This window comes from Microtus ochrogaster, chromosome 8 (assembly GCF_000317375.1).
Source record: "Microtus ochrogaster isolate Prairie Vole_2 chromosome 8, MicOch1.0, whole genome shotgun sequence".
NCBI lineage: Eukaryota > Metazoa > Chordata > Mammalia > Rodentia > Cricetidae > Microtus > Microtus ochrogaster.
The window spans coordinates 49,005,435-49,022,155 of NC_022015.1; the positions used below are offsets into that span (position 1 = coordinate 49,005,435).

Genomic DNA, 16,721 nt, shown 5'->3' on the forward strand with positions numbered 1-16,721 from the left:
ATCATTATCATTAGATACAACTGATAAAATGTCAACTTATATAATAAGTTTTATATTACTAAATGCAAAAATAATTTTATAGGAAATTAATCTTTTAGGAGAGACAGGACCTTTTCCCTCAGTTTTTTTTTTCCTGGCATTTTTTTTTTTATTTTTGATTTTCGAGACAGGGTTTCTCCATAGCTTTTGGTTCCTGTCCTGGAACTAGCTCTTGTAGTCCAAGCTGGCCTCGAACTCACAGAGATCCGCCTGCCTCTGCCTCCTGAGTGCTGGGATTACAGGCGTGCACCACCACCGCCCGGCCTTTTATATTTGACTATTATTACTAACATATAGTGCGGTTTATCATCTTCTCTCTCTATTTTCTTTTAGAAAGAAACGTGCTGAAAACCTAACTTATATAAATATATAGAAGAAAGTGGAGCTAATTTAGTCATAGCAATTGAACTCGTATTCTCCTATCGTCCAGCTCCTTCTAAAGAGGATGTTTCAACTCACATAGCATTCTGTCACCAAGAATTATTTCAAATGATTTATAACCGACAATCCTAATAGCTTCTTTTCAATTTTGTGGAAAGCAAAGAAATAGAAACTATCTGACTTGCAAAGGAATGTCTTGTTCATTTGTAAAAAACATTTATTATCCCAGCCCCAGAATCAATATTTGAATGACTTGGCTTGTTAGTTCAGAAGGCTTCACATTTTGAAATTCTTAGGATGAGCCGCGTTTTAGTCTTTCTTTGGGGTGGCAAACAGGTTACTGTGCAGGGGAGGAAAAGCTGCAGTCTTTTTCAGGGAATACGATGTGGGAAGCCACGCTGTTCAGAAACTCTTTCCAGACTTGTGTGTCACGTTGTCTGGTGTCAGGACTGACCATTTGTCTGGCAGGGTGACTCTTTGCTTTATGGGCTTTCCTGTATGCTGGGATACTCATTGTTATTCCAGGTCACTACCTATGAGATGCTCAGAATTCTACCTCAGCTGTGACAATTGAAATCATCTTTAGACATTACCACATAGTTCCTTGGGATGGGGCAAAGCCTATATTCATTTTCCAACATTTTTCCCTGGTCACAAAATTGCACCCCGCTTGAAACCACTGTCCTAGTGCTGTTATTATTCATGTTTGATAACTACCTTGAAGGTTAAAATTATAGAATTTGACCCTAAATATTAAATACCAATGAGCTCGCAACAAACTTAAGGGTGCACTGGCATTCTCCATCTATGACAGAGCACACGAATGTTGTAAATATTTTAATAGTGCCATGTGGAGAAATCATTTTAGTTTCTGTCTTCTTTTTCTGTAGCACCCAAGTCTGTCAATGCTGGTTGGCATTTTAACACTGCTAGCATTGTGAAGCCTCTCTGTTTTGCTGGGATATCACAGGGAGTTCAACAGACATAGCTGGAGAGAAGCTGACTATGTGAGGATCCTATTTTTGCCCCTATATTGGAAGTAATATGTTTTCAAAATTATTATGAACCTTCCAGAGACATAAAGAAGGGTGTTAATTCATCTGCAACAAGAGCTTAACAGGGCAGAACTCTGCTTTGTTCAATGATGGAGGAAGTTTAAGTGTGCCTTCTCCCTCTTCAACTAGCTCTTCCTAGTTTCATTATTTTTGATACTTATTTTTGAATTGTGTTTTCAGGAAATGACTGAGTTCTTTAAAACATAGTGATGATTCTATTCTGGATACCCATCAGCATTTAGTATAGGTCCTGGCTTGCAAAATTCTTCACTAAGTTAAGGGTAGTTGGAAAATGTTCGGGGATGCATGAGAGAGTTAATTTCTTCAAGGACCCATTATGCCTTCATTCTTAAGTCTATCAGCATATTAGGTACGTTAGGCTTACAGTTAAACTAAAGTACAGTGACTCACAGAAAGAATACTATCTTCCTACTATCCCAGAGTATTTGCTTCCTTGCTTAAAAACGATGCATGCTGACTATGTATGCAAAATTTGAAAATACAGAAAATAAAGAAAAAAAAAACAGTAAAAATAAAATCTTAGTTTTCAGATGTGACTTTTATTATTTTGTTTTAAGCATTTTATATAAGTTATATATTGTAGCATCTAAACATTTACACTATAATTCTTCTTACTCGTGTTTAGGTTTATTCTGATCAAAGAGAATTTTGTTTTATTGCCATTTTAACTCATTTTTTCTAAAGCATATTATCAGCTACATACATGTACTTAATGCTAGTGAGGTGCATGGAATACATGATAGATTCATACATGTGCACAGTGAACGCACATAAGTGAAGGCTGTGGCAAAAAGGGTACCGCACAGAAGTATTCTCTAAATCATCACAAAGCGTATAGTAAGGCTGCAGCCAAGTCTAGTGAAATTGCTTCCTGTTATCCCTTTCATTTTCTTTCCCTTAGAAAGATCCCAAGAAGTGAATTGCTGGAGCAAGGATGATAATTAAAAATATTAATAACTCTCACACGTGTATTTCTATACACAAATGCTCAGTTATGTCTAAATGCATATGTGATTTATCAGAGTTTCATCTTACGGGCTTTGAAAAAAGATTCCAGATATCAGCTTTTCTTAGTTATCAGGACTTTTCAGAGCAGTGTCTACAAATGCCAAGTTCTTCAGTTTCTCCCTTGGTAAGAGGAGCCCAGAAGAAGACACCGAGTCAACGGCGGATGCAGATCATGGGCAGAGAACACGGGTGGGATAAAAAGTGAACAAGATGAAGAAACAGAGCACCAGTATCATGAGGGTTGATGGTAGAGGTTGTACTAATGTAATTAAACTTCCACCATAGCACACAAAAACACTGACTCTCAGTCCGTCACTCTTGCTGTCACTTGACAAACGAACTTCCCACTTCCGTTGCTTTATTTCTTTAATGCTTAAACCTGAGTCCCCTCCCCAAGTTCTCATCAAGCGTTTTTTCTTTTCATTTTTTTTTCTTAAAAAAATAAACCAGATGCTTACATTTTTAAATAAGGGACTCATTTGAAACGTAGGTGTTGGAAGCTTAAACTGCTTTATCAAGCATTCTGTTTACATTTGAAAGTTTCCTTTGGCTCTTCTCTCCTACACCTATTATTTTGCATGCCTGTCTTGCCTATCTCACAAGACCGCTGAGTGGGTTGTCAAGATGGCTTCTACACAAGCCGCTTGGAGCTATAGAGCAAGGAACAAGCAAGATATTATTATACTGTTTTTCCTGCTGTTACGTTTGTACAGGGATGAGGCTGCATCTGTCAGTTCCTCTCAGCTTTACACAGTTCCTTTGAAAAATGTTTCTAGAACTTTCCTTAATAGCAGCCACAGTATAGAGAGTGACAGAATTAGTGATGCTGAGGACGAGGGCCACTCTCTCTGAAATAGTGCTAGCAGGGAGGGTATTTTACATAAGGCGAGACAAAGAGGCTCACCTGAGGTAAGTCTACAGTCTTTCCCAACCTGATACTAGTACACAAAGTAGGAAGCAAGTATGAGATGAAGACGAACCAGCATGTGCAGCTTTCTTTTGTATAGTATCTGCGGGCAAATTAGGATGACTACAGGAGTCAGCATCATTATATAACGCGATCAATTACTGTCCTGGAGTATAAATCACCCAGTAGTGCTAACATTTCACACTATTCTTCGTATAGTACAGTTTACAATGAGGAGACCTAAAAAGTCAATAACAGCAGGCTAACAATCGTGCCCTTAAAGAAACATAAATGGACTTAATTTGAAACGGTAAGAATTAATCATGTAAATGATAGCTTCATGTAAGGTGCATTATGCTTCAGCCAAAATGCAAAACAAATTGAATTGCAGCGTTGTTAAGGAAGAGTGGAACTCTGCATTTTCCTTAGAATTAATGTTAAGTGTAATTGGTTTTCCCCTGTATGTTGCTGGGTACAATTAGATATGGCACCTTCCCAATGGTGCCAAAGCTTTTTCCTTCAGAAATATCTTGACTAAAGCACAGAAGGATGGGAAGTGATCTCTGGTGCTGATGTTAGCCAGCCAGACGAGGTGACTTCAGCTCAGGCGGGTAAGTGGTGGTACGCCAGGTTCTTTAGCCCACTGCTTTGTTTGAAATCTTTATGTCTAAAGAGAAACCACCGTCTTCCTGACAGACATTAAAAACAGACAATTGGAAAAGCTCAGGGACAAATAAGGACGTTTGTCTCAGAGTGAAAGAGACGTTGGGAATTGATTGGAGAACAATGTCATATTCAGGCCCCAACAGCTTCAGTGATATTTCCCGGCTTTGCTTCCCTGCAGTCAGTATAGATTCTTAAAGGAGAAACAAAATGTACAATTTTACTAAACACTTGATATAAAGAGAGGGCATAGTTGAGTTTATGAAATTATATATATTTAAAAATTCCAATGGAATAATTATAGTGAGAAAAATACTATTTACAAGTTGGATTCATTTTTCTTTTGGCCAGGCAGTGCCTCGTCAGAACCTGAAGGTTGTTTTACTTAGTTTAATACTTAGTTAAATTCTTCCTCATATTGGTAACAACATCATGATTATTCAGGGAGTAAAAACTATGGAGAACTATGTTTTCCCAAAGGCACACTGTAATTGAATAGACAGTTTTATTGTGTGATTCTTCATCATGTGATCAAAGCATTGGCCAGAGTTTTAATGAAAACTTCATCTTAAGGAATATAGTGACCAAATGACAGCAAAGTTTACCTCCATAGTTAACAAGTGATTGGTGCCTTGCCAAATTTATTAGTAATGTCTACTATGCATGCCAAGATGAGGAAACCAGAATGGCCTAGAAGAGCAGACTGCAGATTATTAAACATAGAACTAGGTTCATAATCAGGAGTCTTGGTTTCAAGGTAATTTTAGGTAACTTTTTAGATCAAACAACCAGAGACAAATTATCCATGTTTTACATTTAAAAAGTGGCATAAGCAATAGTAGACACCTGAGATGTTCTTGTGGATGATATCTGATTGGTTCTTTAGGTCTTTCATGAGGAACATCCTCTCCTCTTTTTCCTACTTCCTCCCCCTTCTTCCTTTTTCTTCTTCTTCCTCCCCTTCTTTCTTTTTCTTCTTCTTCCTTCCCCTTCTTTCATTTCTTCTTCTTTCTCTCCCTTCTTTCCTTCATTCTTTCTCTCCCTCCCTCCCTCCTTCCTTCCCTCTACCTTTTTTCTCTTCTATTTGAAACAGTTACTTGTACATACACATATTAAGTGCTCTGTAATCTGATTTACACCGTTAGGTACCACATACAGCTTTCCTCCCATTTCTTTTTAGTCACTGTACCACGAGAAAATGCTTTTCTGTGACTATAAACCAACACTTGAGTGAATCATGTCAGCTTTAAAATTCATTAAAGAGAAAATGGGTGCAGCAAAATATTGGCAGAAATAACTCAGAGCCAATTTATTTATTTGAGAAATAACATGTACTAAAGCTAAGAACATAATTGTTCATTTATTCTTATTTGAGCATCAGTCAGAATTAATCTTCAGTAATATCAGTAAATAAATTGAAACAAAACTCTGATGGGTATTTATGTAAACTTATGAATACTCTTAATATTTATATTTTTGAATTTGTCCTTGGAATGGTTTATTCAAAAATCCCATTTCTTTGGTATCTAACATATTTTTAAACAGCGAAAAAATATATCTGCAAGAATGAACGTGATAAGAGTTAATCTCAAAAAAAAAAATGTAGTCAGATTTGAAAAGGAGAGAGTCTAGGATATCACACTGTTCCTATTTAATTTTAGAATAAGCTAATTGATTAATATATGAAGATCCCAAAATCCTCCAAGGAATATATTTAAAATATTTTGTTTTGTAGAAAGGAAATTATTTCCAGGAAGCACCATACCTTAAAGATATGACATGTTTTTCCCAGCAAATGTTCTTCTGTTCTACCAGACTGTGCAGCATTTGCTCATATTTAACAACTGTGGGAATTTGGACCGAGGCTTCTTCTTTTCTTTAAAGTGTTTAATTCCTCTGTACATGCCAGGCACAACGTATGTACAAGTTAACAGAAAGCGCTCTGTGTAATAATCTTGTTATTTGACTCAACAATGCTAATAATAACAAATTATTCATTAAGAAGTCAACACGCCTGAGTGTTTTTCAACTTGTGCTGTTGTTTCGATCAGGAATCTAGAAGGCAACAGCTGGGGGAGTGAAATACATGTCGTGGTTGTTTATTCTGTCTGAAACTATAGAATTAAAAGGGGGTAATTTCTAATATTGAATTTAATACTAATGAAGTACCATTAAACTTTCTGAAGTACCCTTGCAATTCATTCCTTAGACATGTTCCATTTAACATTTTCAGTGAAGCTTTCCCAGAAACTGGTTACACTACACTATTTAGGCAAATAAAAATAAAACAGTGGTCTGATGTCACAAGCAGTAATTACAGAGAACAACACACGCTGATCCTGTTTTGTAAGATTGCCCTCTGAGCAGTCTGTCTAATGAAAGATCAGAATATTAGTTTAATGCTATTAATTAGTCTAAAGGTTTAGGCATATTTTTTCTTACAAATTAAAGTAAATACACAAAGAAACAAACTAGATCTGTGTTACGAATAGCAACTCAAATTAATGCACTGTTTTCCCGAGATTCACTCTATATTTACCACCCAGAATAGGACATTGATCAGAAATTATGTCAAGTGTAAGCATATGCCCACTGTCATTAAACATAAGTCTACCAGATAGAAATTGCAAGAAGTATTAAGAAAAGCAGTTGTCTTACGAAATAACTGTTTGGTCAAATGACTTTCTAACTTTTTACTCTTTTAGAGAAGCCCCAAGAAATAAGGTTGGGTTGTCGAACTACCTCTTGAATTCTTCTATCAAGTAGTCATCACGTAGCCAGGTGGTGCTTAAACAGAAGACCCCATTTCCTCAGTCTGGTAAATTGCAGCTAAAAAGCAGCATCAAACTAAGCACTGTTTCTCAGGCCTGCAAAGTACGACCACAGTTTTGCTTTCCATGCCGAAATTGGGAAAGAACATTTTTGCTAATTCAGGGGGTTATGACCAACAATGGGGACAATTTGCCTGCTTGGCAGCTTTAGAATGTTGACATTTACTGTGCTGAATTCTCCCCAGCCCGACCTGCTTTTCAGCTTCATAGGCTCAGAAACCCGATCCCACCACTGTTTCAGAGTGGACTAAACACGGGGAGGAGGACTCACAATCACTTAACTAAGCTCACAGAACTAATGCATAAGATAAGAACTGGCAAACTGTCATTTCAAAATGAGCAGTCTTGACTGTGAAGACCACCATGGGGGCTTTCAGCTACTGCCTACAAAACTCACCTGCAGAGGTGGATTTATTCTTCTTGATATCTGGTAATCTAAGACACTCCCCAGAGTGGTATCACTACTTTCAGATAATAGCTTAAACATTAAAGAAAATGAAATTCAATATATTCAGCTACTTCCTTATTTGGGAAAAAGAATTGTATTTATAACACAATATAAATACATGCGTATTGCATTTTCACCCATCTTTTCTCTGTGGTACTTAGAAAACAAGTAACATGTATAAACACAGGCATATATATTTGTATGCAACAATAAACATCAAGGAAAAAGAGGCATTCAGTTCGAGAGTTTGGGGCATGGGATGAGTTGTGTGGACACGAGAGGAGCTGGAAAGAGGAAAGGGAAGGTGAGAAGGACTGTGATACTATTTTAATTTAGAAATGCAAAGCAATTTAAAACAAAGAACAACAAACATATAATCTTCCTCCTACTGACATTTGTTGCCAGTATTTTTTATAACTAATAAATATTTTAGGTTTTCTTCTTTGTAATTTATCGTGTGAGATATCTGAAAACAGTGCAGTAGCTTTTGTTTTCTTTTTACACGAGATTTCATTATTTTATCAATAGTTCTTTCATTAATAAGCCCTAAATCCAAATGGTACCAACTACAAATGGTAACTGGGGGGAGTATACCGTACAGTATTTTTATAAGCCCCATTCACATCAACAAATTAACCAAAAGCAGACCTTCTACTATCATTCCAGGCCATGCTAAGTACCACTTCACCCGTGAGACCTGAGCCCCTGGTGGATACTTCACTGTTTTCTTGCTGACTTTGCTTCTGTTCTCCCTAGAACAAGACCTGGACCAAGCAAACAGACCACTGTGTCAACTTGAGCATTCTCAGGATCTATTCTTGGGTAGATGGTCATTAAATAATTCTTGTGTGTGCAAGGCACATCCATTTCTATTAGTATGAATATGGATATTAAAAATGACAGATTTGATCTTTTTTTTCCCTAAAATTTAAGTAGCGATAGACACAGCTTGGAGAAAATGATTTCTTTCCCATATGTGAAAAGTATAATCTTGACTTGAGCTACTAGAAATACAACGATCAGCAAGTTTGGTTGTTTTCAAGACAGGAGAGAATGGTGTGTATGAGGTGTAAAGCAGACAGATGAATTTCCATTTGAAAACATTTTAAAATATTTGTTAGAAGAAATAACATAAGAGCCTGTATTTTTGCCCTTAATTATGAAAACACTGCTTTTTATGCTTTTATCTCAGTACTGAAGCATGGTGCCTATGCCGCTATAATATGCTCACAAAGTCTGAGCAGTTTAGGTAATGGTGTAACAGCAATTTAAAGAAGTACAATTGATTGTACACTTTATCCAAAATTTAAAAACCATGTAATTTAAATTTTACTTTTTTTTGACATGTATAATGAAAAAAGGTTTCATAAGGTGAAATCAGTGTAGATGTTTTCCTGAGGCACCCCAGATCACATGCATGCTCCATATAGCAAGATATTTGCCTTCTATGATTATTCAACAATAAACAGCCTCATCACCAAAAGTATCATTTAGTAACCAACCAGGCTAAATTGTTCTTTCTTTGCTAAAGACACTAATTTGTTTAAATTAGAGAAATCAACCCAAGATCACAAATATGATAACCAACCACACAAAACAACATTGACAAATACCTGTTCTAACAAAGTAATTTCCAAAGTCATGCACTCCATGTTTATAAAATACTGTATCCTCTAAGTGTTATTTTAAAATGTTTACTCTGTGGAATGAACAACCACGTGGGCAAATATATATAGAATAATCCTTTTACCTCTGCAGGTAAGCATTAATGAAGTTGCAAGGATCACAGAGTAACTAAATTTGGTCCTTGAAATATTGATGACCATGTAGAAACGGTATTTTTAAGGTTATCCTAGCAAACTAAAATTTTATGGAATTGAAAATACACTATAATTTTGTGATGCTGTGAACACAGCATTTCCTTTTATGAGAGTCCACACACAATACCATTTGTTAGCCACATGTTATTATATTTAGCTAGATTCGCCACAAATACCGTTATAACACCTGTGGTTTCCCTCATTAAGAACTGAATGGAAGAGGTTAGGGGTTGAAAGGGCAGCATATGTGCCATGAAAGAGCTAGTTAACATAGTCTATTATATTGGTGCACTGGTAAATCTCATTTCTATTCATCAGATGATTAGTTCAATCAATATTTATTCCTCTATGCTCCCTTTGTATTAAGCTACAAAGGAGACATCCTTCAAATTCATGGCAGAAGCCTTGTTATCTATGGATTTGTTGCTTAATTTGAGAGGGAATATTTTATTTATTTGGCAATCCTCAGTTCTTTGATTCCCTTTCCCTCTAATTATCATTAGGCAGTATAATGGGGTTTTGTGTAGATTATTTATAAATAGACGCTATTAGCAGTTTCTTTTTTATGCAGCTCAAGTGCCATATATATTCACATCTCTTTTCTGGATGCTTTGCGAAGTCGTTCTGTTTCTGTAAATATGCTTGAATTTGAAGTCTGGATTGTGAAAGCAAAGATAAGAATGATTTTCACTCTCAAATGTTCATTCTTTTTGTCTGAGTGGGTGGTTATAGGCACATGCATATACATATTGCGTATCAGTGTGTATCAACAGACGCCTCCGAAGACTGCTATTATCTGCTTGCAATTCTGTTAAGTCAGAGATGCTATTCAAAGTCAGATTAAATATTTGCAAGAAGCTGTAATTGGAAGATGATTGCAAAATTACAGGAATAATACTTTTTGTGTAGAGTACTCATTTTATCAAAGGCCATAATTCATTACATCATTAAGGACTTATTTCATTAGTTGGCTTAATTTTTACCCATTAGATAAGAATGGGTGGAGAGTAGAACTATATCTAGAAAAAGTATACATATCTAATTTTAAGCATAATTTCTTCTCTAATCTCTACTCTTTTATATATTTTGACATAAAATACTATTTCAGTAACATCAACTAACTTAATGCCAATATAATTAAAAACTATTACTTTTTGGATTTGTGGAGTAGTCATAGGGATGGCTCAACATTGAGAATCTCTGTTTGTACTACTAGAATGATAAATATTATTTCAGTTACTTTGTGCTCACAATGTGCAAACTCATGAACCTTTGTTTTCAACTGGACAGGGCTTGAACCCTTCAGTTCGATGTTACTATTCTTATTTCCTGATACGCTTAACTGCAAGTCACAGATTTTGCCAATGCACAGTGGCACTGATGTCACCACGCATAATTTAAACCCATACTTTGTAAAATTTCAGAATCACAGGAGCTTCATGTACAGTGTTGAGACTGCATTACTTGACTAGATTAATTTAAAACTTTTTATTTATCAAAAGCTGCAATATTCACCTTAAGTTAGAGATACTTTATGAATGTAAGTAAATTAATTAGTATGCCGTGAGTCACATTTACATTCCTAAGAACTGTTGCAAAAAATGTATAAGAACTCTACAGTTTGTCTTATCTTCCCAAAACGTGAATACACCCTTATAATATGAGAAGTCAAAGCTTAAAACATTTGTCACCTTATGTAGAAAAACATAATGTATTCAATACTTTCATGTGCTAGGTTTAGAAAAAACAGTATTTTTCTTCCTTTCCTTTTCTTTCTTTCTTTCTTTCTTTCTTTCTTTCTTTTTTTTACAAGGCTTGGATACCATGAACACTAACTCTAAATTCTCTATAGTTTTTTGGTGCCTTGATACCCTTTTTGTTCTAAAATCATGTTTTGTTAATTGGAAACACTTAAATTTAAAGAATAATCTGTGCAAATACACCTATGGGTAGTTGTTGAGATTTTTAAACATTTAGCATTTGACACAGTACCAAGATGAATAAATATTGACATTAATATTCATATTTGGTTAAGAGCATAACATGATGAGTTATTGATACTACACTATCACACAAACCCACTTTGACAGTGATAGGAAGAGTACCGTGAAGGGTTTTCCACTGCCCAGAGGTTATTGTCATGATTGGAAAATACAAGGATTACAAGTTGTAGATGAGTGCAAACAAAGGACTTATAATTTTACCATCCTAGTTTATGAAGCCTGATACTCAAAACTTCCACCTTTACATTTACCATTTTTTTAAAATCTAAAACTTACAGAGGACCCATACCTCATCTGCATCACCAAGATGCCTAACACTTCTGTATCCCAATAGTTAACAATTCACCATGACTGTCGAGGGAGGAGCAAGGTGGGTGGATGTACTTATTAGCATTTAGGGGCATATTATAGGATTTTTTTGGCTATATATTTCCCACAGTAGTTGAAACAGTACTTTAACATCATTTTTCTTTAAACTGTTGAGTGATTGATTTTTTTGTTAGAAAGACAGTTCACTGGTGATTTCCATGTGGGCAGAAATAAACGGAGGACTGGCAGGGCTACCCTTTCAGTTAGTTTTTTTTTTTTTTAATGTTTGGAAGGAGGAATATTGGTTAGAAATATTTAACATATTTAACCTAAGTCATTTAATTGGAACTTGTGGAGACAATTTAGAGCAAACATTTGATTAAGAAAAAAACTAAGAATATTCAGATCCTTTATATTTTTCAAAGGTGGCTGCATCTCAGAAAGCAAGCTAATTTTTTTTAAAACTTTAGCAGCCAATAGAAATTTATTACTTGTCCTTGATAAAATCTAGAGTTCAAAAAAAGCCAAGATCCCTCCTTGTTTACAAAAAGAATAAACTCAGAGTTAAATCCTCCAAGTTGCAGTCATCTATGGATCACAATGGCAGCTGTGCTGTGCTTCTGCTTGGGAAAGGGGGATTTTATGCAGGAGTAGCAGGGAACAACCACCATTTAGTTATCCTTTGTAATAAACAACCGACAGACTACTCAACAAGGAGCCCTGAAAAACCACACCGGGTTGCTTCACTCCTTTGCTGCCTAAGGAGCTCCCCCTTTCTAGAAGTTTCCTTTCAAGAAGCAAGAAGAGCATCCCTAGAGCTCATAGGATGCTCTCCCACAGACAAAGGGTGCGAAGTTTTGTGGACGATCAAGCTGCCACCTCTTCCACTTTAGGAGACAGGAGACTGTGACTGGAATTGGGTTCTGGTTAGATAGGTTGTTCTGCAAGGCAAGGCAATGAACTCAAGCATCAGAGCCTCTCATCATCACGCCACTCACGCTAGAGCTTCCCCAGATATACTCTCAAATACCCCAAGCACACCTGGGAGGTGTAGTCTGGGGTAGATTGCAGGATTGACCCACAGGGATACTGCTGTGTCCTAGATATTGCCACCGTTTGTGTCTGGCAAATCGACCTGACTCAGGACAGTTGACATTGCCAGAAGCAAACCTTGGAGCCAAAGCACTGACAGGACCACTTGGGAATGGAGACAGTGTGTGTGTGGTGGAGCAGGGCATGGTGTCTGGAGTAGATGGCATGCTCACAGGCAAAAGGCAAAGCCAAGTTTGCCGGCAGCTCCTCCCCCAGCAGAGCCTGTTCCAGTGGTCTCTACTTAGCAGCCCTGCACAAGGGAAAGAGGATTTGATTCTTCTCTCCCACCTCGAAATCGACACCCAAGTTCAACTGTTAAACGACTTCTGGGTAGCCTCATTCTCCACTCCCCTCCCTATGGGAATGCTGTGCATCGGACCTCCAAAGGGCTTCTTATTTTATCTTTAATGATCGGCAGCCGATGATAGGATGGGGCAAGGCATTGACTGAAGGGCATGAGAATGGAACAGTAAGAGATCAAGAGAGGAGAGGCAAAAGGGCTAGAGAGATCCCTGACTTTTTCTTTACCAACTTCACTTCGGGCTGCCTCAGGGGTCATCTTGGATTAGACCTAGTATACCTGGGCGGCTTGGTGAGCCTAATGTTCTCTGAGACAAAGATGTGGCTTCACACTGGATTTCTAAGGTGTACACCAGGACCAGCCCTTGCCTTAAATCCTGTGAGGCAAGGGTCTCCTCAGGGAACCTGGCCAAGAAGCAGCAGGACCAGCGCGGTCAAGGTTAAGGCAGTGAATCTGCGCTCTGCTCTACCCTCTGGTGTTTAGGAGGTCGGCAGCTCGGCTACGGGATTAGTGCAGGGGACCACCTGCGGTGGCACGTGGTTTCTGACCCCCAGGAACCTAGCCCTGGGGAAGGAGATTGTTGGGAGGGGAGAAAAAGCCAAGCCTCTAACTCACAGCTTCAGTTAAGAGCGAAGGAAACCGAAAGGAAAGTGCGTGAGAAGGTGAGGTGGGGCAGAAAAAGATAAACAAAAATCCAGTTTCTCACGAAGTAAAGGCGCTCTCCCCGCCAATTCCTGTAGTACAGTTTCTTGAAAGAATTTGGATAGTGGAGCATGTGACCATCCCGTGACTGGGACAATCAGCTGTTGTCACTGCTCACAAGCACACAGAGATCCTAACTTCCAGTTTGCGGGTCAGTCAAGACGCTAACCAAGACATCTTTGTCCCCCTATCTAGAGTCCTATCCCCAGGGGTAATGGGTAACTTCTCTTTATCCCCTCTCCTTCTGCCTTATGTTACACAGCCCAGGGTCCAAGGCGGTGGCCCCTGCATTTGTATGCCTTTGAGGTCAAGCCAGGCCTAAGGCTCCTGGAGGATGGCCAGCGTGAGGGTCACAGCTACTCCTCCATTTAGGGAATGGGGTCAGTGCATGGGAACAGGCAGCCTGGTGGATTTGGTATTTGTGGGCCCTATTCTAAATGTGTCCTGCTTAGAGCACTTTCATCTAGGATGCAGGAAGGTCCAGAGACTTGACTGTTACCTATTTCAGGATTTAGGATCTGGAGGGACTTGTGAATCAGAGAGAAAAGCCCCCATAGGAATACAATGCGTCAAGGAAGGGGCACTTGGATGTTTGGGCTGGTTATTCAGACATATATAGATATACAAGTCAGGAGGGTATTGGTTTTTTGTTTTTGAAAAGAGGGAAGTTGTGTCCTGCTGTAAAGTGAGAGGGGTCCGGAACACAGAGCGCAAGAAACTTGTGCCACAGGAGAGGAGATCTACACACTGATTCCTCAAGACCCCTGGCCAGCTACTCAGGTAGCCCCGAGTGAAGTCAGAGCAGGGGACTCGCGTCTGTCATCCCTTCGGGCCTCTTGGGGAGCATCTTTTGCCCTGAGGTCGCACCACCGCTGGTGGCAGTGGTCCTGGACAGAAGGCACACTTAGCCCTAGCTCCCACCATGGTTCTTAATCACACAAAATAGACCGAACCCCTGGTTCCTCCGACCTGAGTAGCACAGCCTTTAGTCTCCTGAACTTTTTCCTAGCAACTCTTTTTGAGGATGGGCCCAACCAGAGTGAAGCGGAAAGGAAACAGGGGACCCGGGGAAGGTCCAGCCATAGGCATCTGTGTCCAGTTTCCGGGAGCATCCCGTGTTTCCTATTGCTGAGAAGGGACGCGCCTGTAGTCTGGGATGCTCCTATGTCTGGCAGCTTGGCCAGTGTTATCCCCCTTGCTCCCGCTTGTTCACCTCTGGCCAGGGACCATGGCGTGACCCGTTCTTCCAGCTGCCTCTACCCTGTCTGTCATTCAGTTTCCTGCTTTCCTCTATCCTGTGTCCTGTGGCGCTCCCGAGAGCGACGCGCAGAAAAGATCCTGAGCAAATCCAGAACTGAGAGAAGCGACTGGCTCTGTCCCGGTCCCCAAAAAGCGCCCTCCCGCGTTCTGCCGAAGTCCCGAGCCTTCCACACCTTCCCACAACTTTCCAAGCTCAGGCCATTTGTAGTCCCACCTGCGAACCGAACTCGGGGAGCTGCGCATAGCCAGTCTCTCTTCCCTTGGGCCGAGAGCTCTCCCCTCCCCCCCCAGCTCCCGGTCTGGCTAGAGTTGGCTGGCCCCGGGGACCCTGGGCGCCCGTGCACTCTCTTACCTCGCATGGTGTGGCCGCTGTCCTGCTCCTCGTAGTCATGAAGCTCCCAGCCCGAACCCCAGAGAACCCAAAAATCCTGCTCAGCACGAGGAAAGAAGGCGGTCGGCGAAGAGCTGCTCCGCCGAGAGAAGCATCCCTTTAGGCAGACGTCGTGGCCACAGCGTGACGGTGGCCGCTGCTGCTACGCTAACAGTTTTGATGTTGTTGCTGATGACTGTTTTTGATGGCTGTTTGTTTGTTTTCAGGCAGGGTGGAAAAAAAATGTCCTGGCTGGCTGGTGCCTGGGTTTTGTTTTGCTTTTGTTTGTTTGTTTGTTTGTTTGTTTCTTTTTTCTTTCTCTCCAGTGTGCTTGCTTTTAAAAAAAAAATTGCCACCGCCTCAGGCTCGGAGATTTCTTTTGTGATCACTTGGACTGAGGAGGAGAAGGGCAGTCGCAGGAGGAGGAGTTGGTGGTGGTTTTGTTAGTTACAAAGAAGAGGGAGAACGATCAAGGGGAAAAAAAGGAAACAGAAAAGAAAGAAAGGCGGTGTGGATGGCAGAGCATGTGCGCTTTCACATGACATCTGTGCCTGTTAGCGGATCCACAATGTGAATTTTCACTGTTCAGTTGCAGAGAGGAAGGGAGCGAGAGAGAAAGAGGAGAGAGGTGGAGAGAGCGAGCGCAGAAGAGGCTTATACGGGAGGGCGGGTTTGGCCGTACTTCCTGACCCCGCCTCCTGTCAGCGCCATGGCCAATCAGCGTCCCGCAGTGCGTGGAAAGGCTGGGAAGGCGGGGGAGGGGACGCGCTTGAGGACAGGGGGCGGGGCTAGGGATTCTGGTGTTCCAAACTGTGGGGACCCAGACTAGGAATTAGAGATGGTTCTAACTGGGGTCCGAACTGGGGTTCTCTCTGGGCAGAGTGTAGCGTGCCTAGGAGTGAGGCAGATCTGCGAGTGACGTTCACTTCTGACTCCAGTAGTTAGAAAGGGACACTGACCGGTTCTTTGGAGACAAGAGCTGGCAGGACCCGCCTGGCTGCACCCACTGTCCCTCTCTCACACAGCCCTTGGAGAGTTTTGTATTTCCAGTAGCGCTTTGCAGAATCTCTTTTCCATAGCGTCCGCTCCTCTGGCAGGGGTTTACTGTGTCAGGACGCTTAAGCCTTTAGAGGTAGACTACAAAACCACACCCCTCTAGCTCCGCGCAGCTTCTTTTAGAGAATATTCAAAAGTCCCCCTCTCCTCACTCTAACTCCAATTGACTAGTCTCCAGTCCTCCCTTCCTCTCTTCCTTTCCCTCCTTCCTCTCTGCCTCTCAGCTGCTTCCTGCTCCCTCCCCAGGAGTTTCAGATTCTTTTGTCAAGGACAGGGACTTCTTCAGCATTAGGAAATCCTCTGATCTCTGGTTGCAGGACTTAAGGACAGACTCATTTGGCTTTTTGGTCACTTTAGTGGTAGGTCACTTGGCAAAGAGCCCAGACTAGAAAGCAAGACAGCGTGGCTCTTCTCAGTTGGTGAAGGCTTAAAGAGCAAGGCACGTGGCTAGTGGC

General features: G+C 40.3%; 1 protein-coding gene across 1 annotated transcript in view; it reads right to left on the reverse strand.

Moving 5' to 3' along the window:
- Rorb (RAR related orphan receptor B) overlaps window positions 1–15,819 on the reverse strand; it is a 178,426-nt gene extending 162,607 nt beyond the window's left edge. Inside the window, exon 1 of the mRNA XM_026781283.1 lies at window positions 15,193–15,819. Within this exon, the coding sequence (XP_026637084.1) occupies window positions 15,193–15,199 (7 nt within the window). The 5' untranslated portion in view covers window positions 15,200–15,819. The remainder of the gene's footprint in view (window positions 1–15,192) is intronic.
- Between the last annotated feature and the right edge of the window lie 902 nt (window positions 15,820–16,721).